The sequence below is a fragment of the Haemorhous mexicanus genome, chromosome 1, assembly GCF_027477595.1.
Source record: "Haemorhous mexicanus isolate bHaeMex1 chromosome 1, bHaeMex1.pri, whole genome shotgun sequence".
Classification (NCBI taxonomy): Eukaryota; Metazoa; Chordata; class Aves; order Passeriformes; family Fringillidae; genus Haemorhous; species Haemorhous mexicanus.
In genome coordinates, this window is record NC_082341.1 from 123,553,678 (window position 1) to 123,567,070 (window position 13,393).

General features: G+C 40.5%; 1 protein-coding gene across 10 annotated transcripts in view; it reads left to right on the forward strand.

Annotated features, from left to right (window-relative positions):
• The window catches only part of TRIM55 (tripartite motif containing 55), a 40,191-nt gene that overhangs the window by 9,162 nt on the left and 17,636 nt on the right, over positions 1–13,393 (forward strand). For 8 of the 10 annotated variants that reach the window (XM_059861393.1, XM_059861431.1, XM_059861402.1 and 5 more), the window contains 7 exons: positions 2,536–2,701; positions 4,387–4,482; positions 8,346–8,579; positions 9,710–9,732; positions 9,830–9,954; positions 10,768–10,994; positions 12,842–13,129. In XM_059861393.1, coding sequence (XP_059717376.1) covers positions 2,536–2,701; positions 4,387–4,482; positions 8,346–8,579; positions 9,710–9,732; positions 9,830–9,954; positions 10,768–10,994; positions 12,842–13,129 — 1,159 coding nt within the window. The remainder of the gene's footprint in view (positions 1–2,535; positions 2,702–4,386; positions 4,483–8,345; positions 8,580–9,709; positions 9,733–9,829; positions 9,955–10,767; positions 10,995–12,841; positions 13,130–13,393) is intronic. The other 2 variants (XM_059861458.1, XM_059861466.1) reach the window with 2 other exon arrangements.

Here is a 13,393-nt window from a genome sequence, read left to right on the forward strand (position 1 = left end):
CTTCATGTACTGGGCAGTCCAGAACAGGACCCAGTCAGTTCTTCAGCCGTGGTCCAAACACAATTTCAATGGGCAAGAATAAGCCTCTGGCCGTCAAACAGAGGCTTAGCATCTCAAAAAGCATCTCAAAAAGAAGAGTCCAAGAATGAGACCACGAAGTTATCAGGACATTTCAGCAACCTGACATTTCTCTCATCACCAGCACAGCCGTGGTGAGCCTTTTGTGTTACTAAAGCCATGCAGTCATTTTCCTATCAGCTACTCTTTAGTCTCCTGTTTCAGAAGCAATCTCCATTTTAAACTTAGAGGTTCTGTTTCAGCCTTTGTTACCCCAACAGATCTAGAGGATCCTATCTAAAGTCAGGGAGTGGTGTGCTAAAAATCTCTCCTTTTGCACTGCCTGGGGAGGAGACTGTAAATCTGTTTATTTCTAGTCTTCTGACACTGTCTTCAGGGCCCCACTAGTTCAGGGAGTTCTGCCAGGTTGCTTCCAGCTCTCTGCGGCACCTTTGAAGGTTGGCTTGCTGCTGGCTGAACTTGCTTGACACCGTCACCTTTTTGCTCTATGTAGTGTGTCTTTCATGCAAGTGGCACCATTCCAGTGTCCAATAAAATTCTAGTAGTTTCTGGCTCTGATCTTGTAAATATTTGCAGGAAGAGCTGCTATCTCAGGCTTAATTAATCACTTTGAAATTCGTTGTATTGCACTCACACATGGGCCCTCCCACTGCTGCGCTATGGCATGAATATATTAGGGGCTGTTTGCAGTAATCTGCAAACAATGTAAAGCATCTGTTATGAAGGACACACCCCTTTTGACTAGCATTGAAACAATGCTTGATTTAACAAAGTGCCTTATGTTAATGAATGCTGGAAATCTGACCCAAATAATGCAGGCATTCTTCAGAAGTGTTTGTCTTGTTTTATTCTGGTATATCAGATTATATGGCAGATTATGGATTTTCCTTATGAACCCTTTAGATCCCAAGGCACCCTTGAATTAAAAAAAACCACAAATGTGTAAGACATTTGGTTTCTTGCTAGATTTTTTTTCTAATGCATCTTACGGATCAGATTCCATTCCCTTCAGAAGAGAAAATCTGTACTTTGCCATTGAAAAATAAATGCCATATCCACTCTACCAAACGGTATGGAAAATCTCTACTGTAATATTATATAAAAATAAATTTTTTTCCCATACATTTTAAGATTTAATAGAATGGCTGGTTGCCTCCTTTCTACAGAGCTCTGTAGAAAGGCTTTTAAAAAGGTTCCTATGTAATTCCAATAAATTCCATCATTTCTAATGATGAAAAAACATTTATTTGATGTCATTGTTCCACTTGTTACAGGCAAGTCATCATTCTCTTTCTAAACAGTAGCAGAAGGGGATAATGGTTTGTGCTGAAAATATTTAACATTGCCACAGTAACAGTGGTGGCTTTTGAAGGCTTGAATCCCAGACACACTCTTTCCATCAGTCTACTTGGTCCCTGTCTTCTGTACCACATGCTTACACACTCATGTGTTTGCCACAGCTGTGCTCAGGGTGCTAAACCTGAAATGTGGGCTCAGAAAAGCACCACCCTGCCCACACACACCAGACCAGAGCTGTCACTTGCACTGGGAGTGTTGGTTGAGCGGCTCATCTGAAGGAAGCTACAACTAAATTATCCTAAGATAGCAGGTTGTGCAGACTGGTGTGTATACAGCCAAATGGCTTTGGTGAAGAGAAGATCAGACTCAGCTATAATGTGGCAACAGTTCCTGGCTTAGCACAGGAGAAAAGCACTTGTGTAGCCCATGCTTTTTCTGCTTGGTACAGATGAATAAACTACTGCTAAAACATTGGCACTGTGAAGTCAGACATGTGCCACCTGGCTGAAATCAGTTTGTGTGGCGCCTTATTTTGGTTGCTGGCCTAATGTAAAGGCTGTAAGGACCCAGTGCTATTTGATATTGACAGTCCTGACCAGGGCCTCACAAAGCTCAGCAGCAGAGATTTAGAGTTACAGGCCTAAAGGTTCATCAGTATCTTCAACTCTTGCTTAAAGTCAGTCTTCCCCATAACAGCTTTGCTGTATTAAGCCAAGTGCACAACAATTTGCATGATGAACCAGAAAGAAATTACATATGTTTCATATTTCAGACAGATGTTAGATAACATGCTAATTAAAATACATGAGTAGTCTGAGTCCAGGCTTAGTGAGGTTATTTGAATTTTTAAATATGAGCAGGCATTCTGTCACACTCCCAGTCACATTCCTCATTCATATGGGAATCTCCATATGAAGTCATGTTGCTGTCTCATCATCACATCATATTGTGTCGTTTGAGCTGTATTAAGCTGTACCATCAAGCTGTACCATTGTCTCTTCAGTCATCCCATGGGGCAGGTTTAAGTCTACTCTGCCTATTCAGTCAGCCTTGGATGCTGCTATATAAATGTACCATATTTCATGCTAACACTCTAAGTGGTGATATCAGAAACTCATGAGCACCATCTTTGTTTTAAACAAATGTTTTCTTTTGCAGACCTGAAAGGAAGTGTGACCAGCCAATGTGCGAAGAGCACGAAGATGAGAAGATTAATATTTATTGTTTGAACTGTGAAATGCCCACCTGCTCCTTGTGCAAAATCTTTGGTGCCCACAAAGACTGTCAGGTTGCTCCTCTCACAAATGTTTACCAGCAACAAAAGGTAAATATCTTTTTGTTACTCAAAGTGCTTGAAGAAACTGGCAGGACCATCAACAGGAAAGTATTCCCATGACCTTCCTGCGAGTTTCCAAAAGGGTCTGGGGTTGCCTTTGCCACCCGTCTGTGTGACTGAAAGGCTCCTATAAATCTGTAGAAACTGTTTAGAAACACAGAAAAAAAAATTTATGAGAGATCACACAAAAAGATACTACAATTTGCCCCGATTTTGATGTGGAGCTGAGGATTTCTCTTTCGAGTTCCTAATCCCTTTTTTGCAATTCTTTTAGATGAGACAAACAAGTGGTATTTTCAACACTAAGAACTGGAAAGAGAACAGACCATTTCAAATCAAATAGTTATCTGTCAGACACTTTAACATTTAAGCATGCCATTTTTAAGAAAAGTTAAGTGAAAAACCTCCTCCTGCAAGTGAATGAAGGAATATTCAATAGTTGGCAGCACAGGATGTACCTAACATCTTCTGCCCTTGCTGTCACCAATAAGAGACTTGTTTATTTTTAATACAGTGTTAATTTAAAACCTGACTCACTGGGTTATCCTCCTGAGATAAACAGCTCATTTTTCTGGAGGGCCCCAGTGGGGCAAGCAATCAGACAGGCCAAGTTTGCAATCCCAGCCTCCAACTTCGTCACACAGATGCATGTGTGCATGTAAACTACAAATGAGGAGTTACTTCAGGGAAGGAGTTAAAAACATCCTTTTCAATCAAAAAGAGGTGGGAGAAGAGGGAGAAGTTTTTTGGACTGAATCCATGCCCGCAATCACTCATTTTGGATGGAGATTTGCAAGCTGTGTCTTCCTTTGCAGAGTGCCCAGTGAAGGGGGCTGTCATGCCCAAGATGAGAGGCATAACCTGGAGGCTGCAGGATGCATGATTCAAAGGAGCCTTTACAGAGCTGTGGAGGCCATGAACACCGTTGTCTCTGTTACTACAGTGGTGTGCCAAGGGCCCCTTGCACTCACCATCACCCTCCCCAAGTTCCCTTGGGGAACTTGGGCTTCTTTGTCTCTCTTAGGGATACCTCACAATCATCTCCATCCCCATACTTGGATTATTTTCTATATTCACTCATTTCCTTCATGCCAGTGGCCCAGCCTCTACCTTCTTCTCCTCCTTTTCTCCTGTCCTCTCTCACCATAACCCTAGCCCCACTGCCTGCATGCCAGGGACTCTGTAACACATTGGTCACTCCAGGTCCTAGGCCACCTCTTCTCTACTCCAAGGCCAAGAGCTGCAGTCCTCAGGGGAATACCACAGTGGTGTGGCTAGAGCCAGGCACTGAAAAAACAACCCCTCAAGAGTCTTTTCCCTCAATAAACCCAAAGGAAATATTTGGAGCCTGTTGAAACAGCACTTCAGACAAAAGCATCTAGAAGAGCTTCCTAGAACAAAGTTCTTCCCTCTTTCCAAACCACAGTTTCTACTCCGTTAAAAATTCCAAAATGTCCATGTTTTCATAGTGTGTTGAGGGAGGAAACAAATGTCAAAATACAAGCAGGTATCTTGTGGGCACATAAAGCTCCAATTTTTCTCAGTTCTGGTGGAAAGACGAAGTAATATCCTCGGTATGCCTTGTTTGTCCCCTGCTCCCCACTGTTAGATGTGTCACCCTGAAGTGTGACAGAACCTAACACCCTTCTGCTTGCTCTCCCCTTACTGCCTAGTCTGAGCTGAGTGATGGCATTGCAGTCCTGGTGGGGAGCAATGACAGAATGCAAGGGATTGTCACACAGCTGGAGGAGACCTGCAAGTCGGTTGAGGTAGGTGCCACCTCTTTAAATGCAGTTATTTCAGTGTGACATTGCATCTTTTAAATTTCTGGTAATGATCGTTCTTCAACAGACCTCACTTTACCCAAATGCATTCCCACATTGTTTCACTAAACCATTCCTCGTGGCTTTGTACATTACCAAGATGTGCTGCCTCAACCAAAGGGTACATCCTGCTCAGCACCTCTGACCTTTGCTATATGGTGAGGGGTAAAGAGTAAGGATAATCCATATCAGCAAGTCTAGCTCAATATTCTTAGTGGAATAGGATCACACTGAAGTTAAAAGCAGATCCACCAAAATGCCATCAACTCCCAGTTCATTTAACATCTAAGATCAGATTCTTAGATTTACATCTAAGACCATCTAAGACCTTTACATAAAAGACCAGTTCGTCTGAAGTCTGACAGGTCCTGTGAACAGAGCCTTAGTCTCAGCCACAGGGTAGGCACAGCATGGTTCTCAGGTATGTCAGTATTTGTTCTCTATTTGGTTGCTTTTCCTTCTGCACAGAAGTATGTTTTATTTTGGTGTCCTTTAAGGAGTCTTGTTTTGTTGCTCATGGGAGAGAAGAGTTTGGGTTCTTGCTGGACTTTCTGGTGAAGGCCTCAGTCTGGAAGAGTTGGAATTAGTTTTGTGTTATTCAATAGCAGAAGTGGATTTCACTTCCTCTGAGAGCTTTTACATCAGCAAAGAAAATATAAACATCAACTTTGACGAATCTGAGCATCACAGAACAATAGGCTGAAAGGCATTCATATGAATTGATTTTGTGATCAGAATTTGATGAAACATCTAGTGAAGGAGTTGCATCCCTCTCAGCCCAATTAGAATTATATTGACCCTTCAGAGATGGAGCAGAAAGGGAAAATGGTAAGGAAAAATAAGTTAATCCAAGATGTACAGATTCTAGCTAGTAAGAAAAAACAATTACACAATCAATGTACACAATTCCAAGCAAGAAGGAACAGAAAATGTCTGAGTTTGTTTCAAAGAATACAAACCCATTGGCTTAAGTAAAAGATGGAGCAGATTAATGGCAGTCAGAACTTTGTAGCTGGGAAGTCTTCACGCTGCAAGGATGAAATTGGCTGCTATCAGGACTTTGCAGACAGAAAGGAGCCTTTCAAGTAGGTTAGCTGCAGAAATTTGAATTATACAAAAGCAAAAGCTTACACTCATTTAAGCTGAACTAGCCGAACCAGAAACAAATCTTCAAACACCTAGTCTGAAGTATGGAGAAAACACTGTGCTAAAAATACCTTAAAAAATACAACAGTTTCTGAAACTAGCTTCCTCAGAGTCATCCACTCAGTTTAAAATCTAACCTTTAAAGTCAAAGCCCAAAGAAAATGCAGCCATTTTACCTTCTGATGTTTTATCAGGCTTTTCACCTTTAAAGTCAAAGATTGCAGAAAACAGATCTTAAGAGTTTACCTTGGCACTTCCATGTTACATTTCAAGCAAATCACATTTCCTACTATGCAAGAGCTTTGTCTGAATTGACATCAGTTTGTCCTTGAAGACAAGAGACTACAGCTGGAACTCAGAAATGTTTACGCATGGAAATAACACAATCCAGGAGGGTCTCTTCTTTCTGCTTAACATATTGTAGAGAACAATAAATATCTGCTTTAGCAGAAAATACATGATCATTTTACTTTTAGCTGGAAGAAGTAATAGCCTACAGTTCTACATTTAGCCACTGCTCCTGTCCAACCTTAAAACCAGAAAAGCAAAAAAATACTTTTGTACAGCTTTTAACTGATTGAAAAGTCAACCTAATTCACATATTATACTGAAAATTGAGAAAGGAATTTAAAATGCTAAATACTGGAAAACTATAATCAATAATTAGGTTCTGTTTAGCTCTGTAAGTGAGTCTAACAACAAGGGAAAATTACAGTGTTTTTTCAAGTGCTAAGAGCATAGGCCAGTCAATACAGGTCCTTTGGAACAAGTAGTGAGATTCATGCTCAGTAGCAAGGACTCCTTTCTTTTTGATGTAGCTGTGCTTTAAAAAACAAAAAGGCTGAGAACTTTTTAGAATGCAAAGTCATGTATTTGTTAACCTCTTTCATTACACAGAATCTGATTAGAGTAATTCTATCAGGCAGAGGCTTCATATGGGAACTTTTTATGCAGAAAGAGAATATTTCAGAAATATTTCAGCATTTGCAGTTAGAAACCTGTTTTGCACTCTCACTCATGAGATTCACAACTCTGTAATATCTGCTGGCAGGAAATACTATCTATTAGTGCTTAAAGACAGGGAAGGATCTCTCAGAGCACCCTGCTATCACTTGCTTGTTCTTCTTCCCTTAACATTTGTCCTGTGTCAAATGACAAAGATAGCACACACCTGTCTCGAAATTAAGGTTGTTTTCCAAGTGATCTGAATGACATCTCATGGGGAGAAAGCTAGGAGAGGAGTGGGAGAAGATTATTTGAGGTCTGAACATAGAAGGACACTCAGAAACCTGACCCACTTGGTTTGAAAACTTCCTTAACCCCACCCTGTAATTGCACTAATCAGGAATTTCTGGGAAGTGACAAGGACTCCCAGAAGGGCAGGACAAGCCTGCACCCCCTGCAAGGAGTGCCTGTTTAGCCTAGCCCTCCTCATTGGGAAGCAGAGGTAGATCCTTGGGTCAATGCATCAAGATGTGCATTCAATCCCCTCTCCACCCTCATGTAGACAGTGATTTTTAGCCAAATGCAGATCTTTGAAAGGCTTTCTCCTTTGAATGATACAGAGCTCATGATACCACTTATAGGAATGAGCTCTGGCTGAAAGTCAAGAAAAAAGTGGGATTCTCCTCGGTCAAGTGCTGTGAATAGCAAGTCTTATCACTACTTAAAGTTCTGTGGGGCTGTTAATAATCCTGTGCTGCCAGAATCTCAGCATTATGCCTCAAGGGACAAAGATGAGAAATTGATTCAGCCTCAGTTCCTAGGAAAGAGATTTAAATAATCACCACCATCCACAACAAGGTCTAACCACAGTAAAGTCATGCCCTAGGGCACACAGATGACTCAAGTACTTCTATTTGGTAGACCTTAGACATTGTATATAATCTATCCCCCATTTCTTCCCCATAAATCCTCCTTCACAAGTGCAGTCTATTCTTTTGAGAGCACACTCAATGCAGCAGTCATCAAACCATCCTCCTAACTCAGTGAAAGATGCTGCTGTCTGGTTGGAGGGACAATAGAAGTGTCTCAAGAAACGATGTGAAAATCAGTGCCTGACATACAGTTGGAATCTGATTCCTCCTTCTTGTCTTTGTGCTTCTGTCACACCCCATTTTCTTTGCAGAACCTCTACCTCATTCAGTGCACAGTAAATGGAATATAATGGATATCTCTTGTCCAAATAGAGTCTAAGAGGGCGTATGTGAAAGTCAAGCCCAGCCAGGATTGTTCCAGGTACTCTGGCAGAAAAAGAAAATTCTCCAGAGCTGTTTGAGATGCTCACTCCTTTTAAAACCATTCTGTTCACGCAAATGGACCCAGCTGCTAATACGGTGGGAGCTTTTACTTTTTCTGCAGACTTTGATGTATCACCACAGACATCATAAATACCTTTTTACTTTTTTTAGCAGACTCACAAGTTATACAATAACCTGTTTGGGGGCTTTCAGTGGCTTGAAACTCAGAGTTTGAGAAGAGTTTTTAAACTTTTGTTCCAACGGCTTGGACTTTGAAAATTATAAAAGTCTCTGGGGTCATTCAGAATCCTTTGCACTGTTCAGAAAGAGGAATTTCTTTGATGAAAATGCTTCCAAGTAACTGTAAAAATAGAAACCCTTTTAAGAACATAACATGTTTAACATAAACCAAATGATTCACAGGAATGCTGCAAACGACAGAAAGAACAGTTGTGTGAAAAATTTGATTATCTCTATTCTGTACTGGAAGAAAGAAAAAATGAGATGACACAAATAATCACTAGAACCCAAGAGGAGAAACTGGAACACGTCCGCTCCCTGATGAAGAAGTATGCGGATCACTTGGAAGCTGTGTCAAAACTGGTTGAATCAGGAATCCAGTTCATGGAAGAACCAGAAATGGCAGTGTTTTTGCAGGTATAAAGTCCATAAGTTGAGACAGAAAAAGAATGATGGGTTTATTGATGTACTATTTAAGCATTTCTCAATTGTAGGCTCATTCAGAGTTTGTTTATCTTTAAGTGAACATGTATACAAACTCATTTTTTAAACACCTGAATCAGCTCAGACAATTACTACTCTTCTTGTGAATAGTATCCAAATCAAGAACATGAGTATTTGCTATTTGCAACAAAATATACTATCCTGTGTATGAATTTCTGGTCCCCTTAGAAGAAATAGGAATTCAAACATATTCCAGGTAATATTTCTTTTCCCACCAATACCATGGTGGAACAATATGTTCATGTGTACATGATCTTCTGAGAATTACAGGTTTCACTTGTAAATTGACAAAATTATTAACTTTTCAATAATTTGTGTGCTAAGCTACATTTTGATACCTTTACTTATTTTTTTTCTTTTGTTTTCTTACTGTAAATTTAAGAGAGATGAGTAGGGAACCATTAGCAGCCCATCTAATGAATTCATTGGTGTAGAATTTCTGTCTTTCAATTTTACAATTCCTCTATATTAAAGGCTGGAAGAGCATTTTCTAGCAAACAAAACCAAACAAAACTAAACTAAACTAAACTAAAAAAACCCAAAACAACTACAAATAAAACCAAAATAAAACAGCCAATACTTACTTTCATCAAAGAATTGCCTTTTAAGAGTACAATATTCTTCCGAGACAAACGGAATTTTGTATCTTCAAAAGGATGCCCTTGGAGATCTATATATGGATAGTCAAATATGTAATTGCTTTGACTAAAGAGGGTAACAAACCAAATACTTTCCACCACAAACACAGCAAAAAAAAGAGGAAAAATATTTCCATTTGTTTTGGTTTTTTTTACCAACTGTGCATATCTCCCATCATATTCCCATTTTAATTAAAACATATTTGAAGAACAAAAAGGTTTACTCAACTGTATACTAATTACCATCCAAATTTAATCTCATTCCTAGATGTCATGGCTGTCACTTATGAAATCCTTATTAGTGCTTTTAAAAGCTGCCATTGTAAGAATTATTTCTCAATGCATAAAATCTCTGAAAAAATTGAACCATATAAGAAGTCAGTTATTTCTTTTTTGTTTCCACAGAATGCCAAAACATTGCTACAAAAGTAAGTACATAAACTTGAGACTCTTGTTTTTCTATAATCACTTACAATTTATAAATTTATCTTCAAACCCAATGCCAATAACCAATCTCTATTTTAGAATTACTGAAGCTTCGAAAGGATTTCAAATGGAAAAAATAGAGGATGGGTATGAGAATATGAACCAATTCACAGTGAACCTCAGTAGAGAAGAAAAAATAATAAGAGAAATTGATTTTGACAGAGGTATGTAATTTATTTCACCAAAATTTCTTTTTATATAGCAGCTGTGTGTGATTCACATGGTGATACTGAGTAGGAAACCTCAAATCAGATATGTCTTTCTATGCCAAAATGTAACCAGAGCATTATGTATCAATTATAATCAAATCTAGGTTTATTTCCCTGAAGTGCTAGGATGGGCCTGCAAATTTTTTAGGATAACTAGTGTGATTATACTAAAGAGAATCCAGTGCTAGAGGCCTTCCTCTGGAAACAACCTGAGCCATGACTGCAGGCCACAGGATATGTCAGATAGCACAAAAACAATGGTTTGACCAAGTTTGACAGTCTGGTTTAGGCATGTTGGTATCTCAAACTTCCAGTCATGCATTCAAAGCACTGACCCAGTAAAGAATTATGAGGACAGCTTCAATGGCATGAAAACAAACATGCTTAGAACTGGAAGAAGAACTTTTTCCATGACAGATTGTGCCAGATCCCAGGCAGCCTCTCCCCAAAGCGTTCAGGGCTGTGGTACACATTCCTCGTGAGGATAACTGCATTGACAGGAATTTCTGTCCTCCTTCCTATGGAAAGGGCCAGCTTAAGATTTTAACCAGCATGTGTGTTCAGTGTCCTCCTTGCCCCAAAGCTGGCAGCTCCATGGTAGTGCCCAGTCCAGGCTGGTGCGAGCAGGCTCCTCACCAACACCATCTCTGCCAGGCAGAAGATTGTCAGTGACTTTGCCATGGAATTGCAAATGGCTTTTTAATTACTTAAAGACGGAAGCCGTCTTCACATGGTGCTCATCCTGTCCTTTTACACATGTTCTATCAGAGGAGGAGGGAGAAGAAGAAGAAGAGGAAGAGACAGAGGATGGCGAAGGCTTGGGTGAAGTCCACACAGAGTCATCAGGAGAGGAGGGAGAGGAGGAAGAGGTGGAAGAGGAAGGGTCAGAGGGAGCACCACAGCCACCTCAGCAGAACCCTGAAGCACAGAGTGCAGCGGGAGAGCCCCTGGCTGAACCCACTCCAGCACCAGTGCAGGCTGCCCCAGCTGGTCAGGTAAATGTCTCCGCTGCCCCACTGCCCTGCCAGCTTTGCTGAGTGCACCTGGCAGAGCCAGAAATGCCCCCCTGTGTCCTCTGGGCACCATAATTCAGGAGCAGAGCTAAGGGAGTCGATGCACTGGAGGGCAAAATTATTTATTGCCCTTGTACACATATATGGAACTTTACTTCAACATGTGCATGTGTCATTTGATAAGCAAAAAATTAGCTGCTAGATAAATTAAGATATATATGGGATGCATAAGTTATAAATAAAAAAGACTCCGTTTGGGAGTTAAGTGCATTACAACTAATGTTCTGCTTGCTGTGATTTAACTCAGACTAACTGTTATAAATGAGATGATTGTTAATATATTTATACCAAGAGAATTTGGCATTCCCTCTGGATTTAGGAAGCTTTCCACCACCAGTTTTTAGATTATACTTCTAATCTGTTTTCTGTGAATGGCCCTTGCTGCCTTCTGCTCTGATCATCCTTGGGATATGTCTAGCTAGATGCAGGAATATCATACACCAAATAGGAGAGCAAACTGCCTCTTACAAACAGTTTCAGGGTGTGAATATTTTAGGCCAACACTTTTCTTAGGGAATTTGGTTAGAATGAGACCATAATTGCTGCATATTCTAAAAGATGTACATTAAAAAATATACTTCATGTGCTACTTTAGTTTGCCTTGTGTACCATTAACTTAGCAAATTCTCCTCTTAGATGGTTTACTCAGTGAAGTTGCTGAGTGGTAAAGGCTGCTGTGAATATATTTGAGGAGGCCTATGTGAAAACAAGAAAGCACACAGAGGATCTTTGATTGTAGCAAGCTCCCCACATAAAACAAGTGAAAATAAAGGCTGTAGATTCATTCTTTCTTTGATCTAAAAATATATGTGAGTTTTCACCAGTCATGTGAAGATGATCTTAAATTAGGCTTTACTGATTTAATCAAACTTTGAAGATTTGCACTGACTTAACTAAACTTGTGTTCCCTAACTGATGCAGGGCTTTTTGCAAACAAGAACTAGGCATAAGCAATTCTGCCCACCAATGTGAATTCTCTAATTTCTAAGCCTAAAGTGAGAAAGGTACAGCATGCTGCTCTAGAAATTTTAAAATGCCATTAGGAGATAGTCAGGCATGGAGTCAGACATGGTATGTGGGTGTTGTGGTGTGGGGGATACCTGTATTTGAGTTTTTGCCTTCTGGTGTAAAAAGGCAAAGCAGAAATGCAGTGGTGATAGCAGACTGTGTGTGCAGAAACCCCAAGAGCTTGATGCACATAGAGAGCTCCAGTTCATCTGGCTGCTTCTTTTCCTGGCAGAGCAACAGTGCTTGGCTTACAGCATTGATGGCAAGGCTCGTGGGCAAATGCTTCTCTCCAATATTCCCTTTATTCTGACTGCTTGTATCAACAGACTCCTTGGCAAAAGTGTTATTCTTAACCTAAAACCCAACAAGCCATTTGAAGGTACCTACACCTGTCATTCATGGCTGGTATGGGTTCATGAGGTTCTTATGTAGAATTTAAGTTTTTAGGATTGAATTGAGGGTTTATCTGAATTGAGGAACCCACTGCTCACTCCCTTCTCAGTTAGCACACCCTTCCCAGCTAGTTCTACCTTCCTGTTCTATTTTTGGGTCCATTTATTTCCTTTCTCTCGTCTGTATTATTCAAATGATAGTTGCTTTTGCTTTGCATTTTGATTGCAATTCTTTCAGATCATATTAGTAGGACAAACCTATGCCTTGCAGTGATATCTAACAAACACAACATGCAGAACAATGTGACTACAGCAGGAAGGTAACATGGTGCACTCTGCTTGTTCTTCTCTTTATCTGTCCTGATTAAGGATGTTGTTGTGACACCAAGTGGTTCCCAACAGACTCCTGAGTCTGACACTCAAGTGCCGGCCACAGCAGAAACCACGGATCCCTTGTTTTACCCTAGCTGGTATAAATCCCAGTCACGGCAACCAAGCAGTCCAAGCTCAACCCCGGTGAGTGGGCTGGGGAAAGTAGGGACTCCTGTTTCTCTGGAAACAAGTGCAAAGAAGGCAGAAGCCCCGACAGCAGCAACAATCGAGGAGAGTGCACCAGGGAGTGGTAAGGAAAGTAATGCCACTGCAGCGACGTCCAAGGTCAGTGTTCCCAAAGTCACCGCAGAGGGCTGGGACGTGCAGCAAGGCGGGAACAGCAATTGTTAAGGAAAATGTGATTTCATTTTCCTCTGCATGCTAAAGAATAAGAGCAATTTCAAAAATGTGAAAGCAGCACAAACTGGATTTATAGATGGTTCAATGTGTGACAGGCTGACAATAGCTTTGAAGCAGCATGCTGGTGGTTGCTTGTGCTTACCTGCCAGTGCACCTTGCTTATGGCAGCTGTTACTCAAATTATTCATG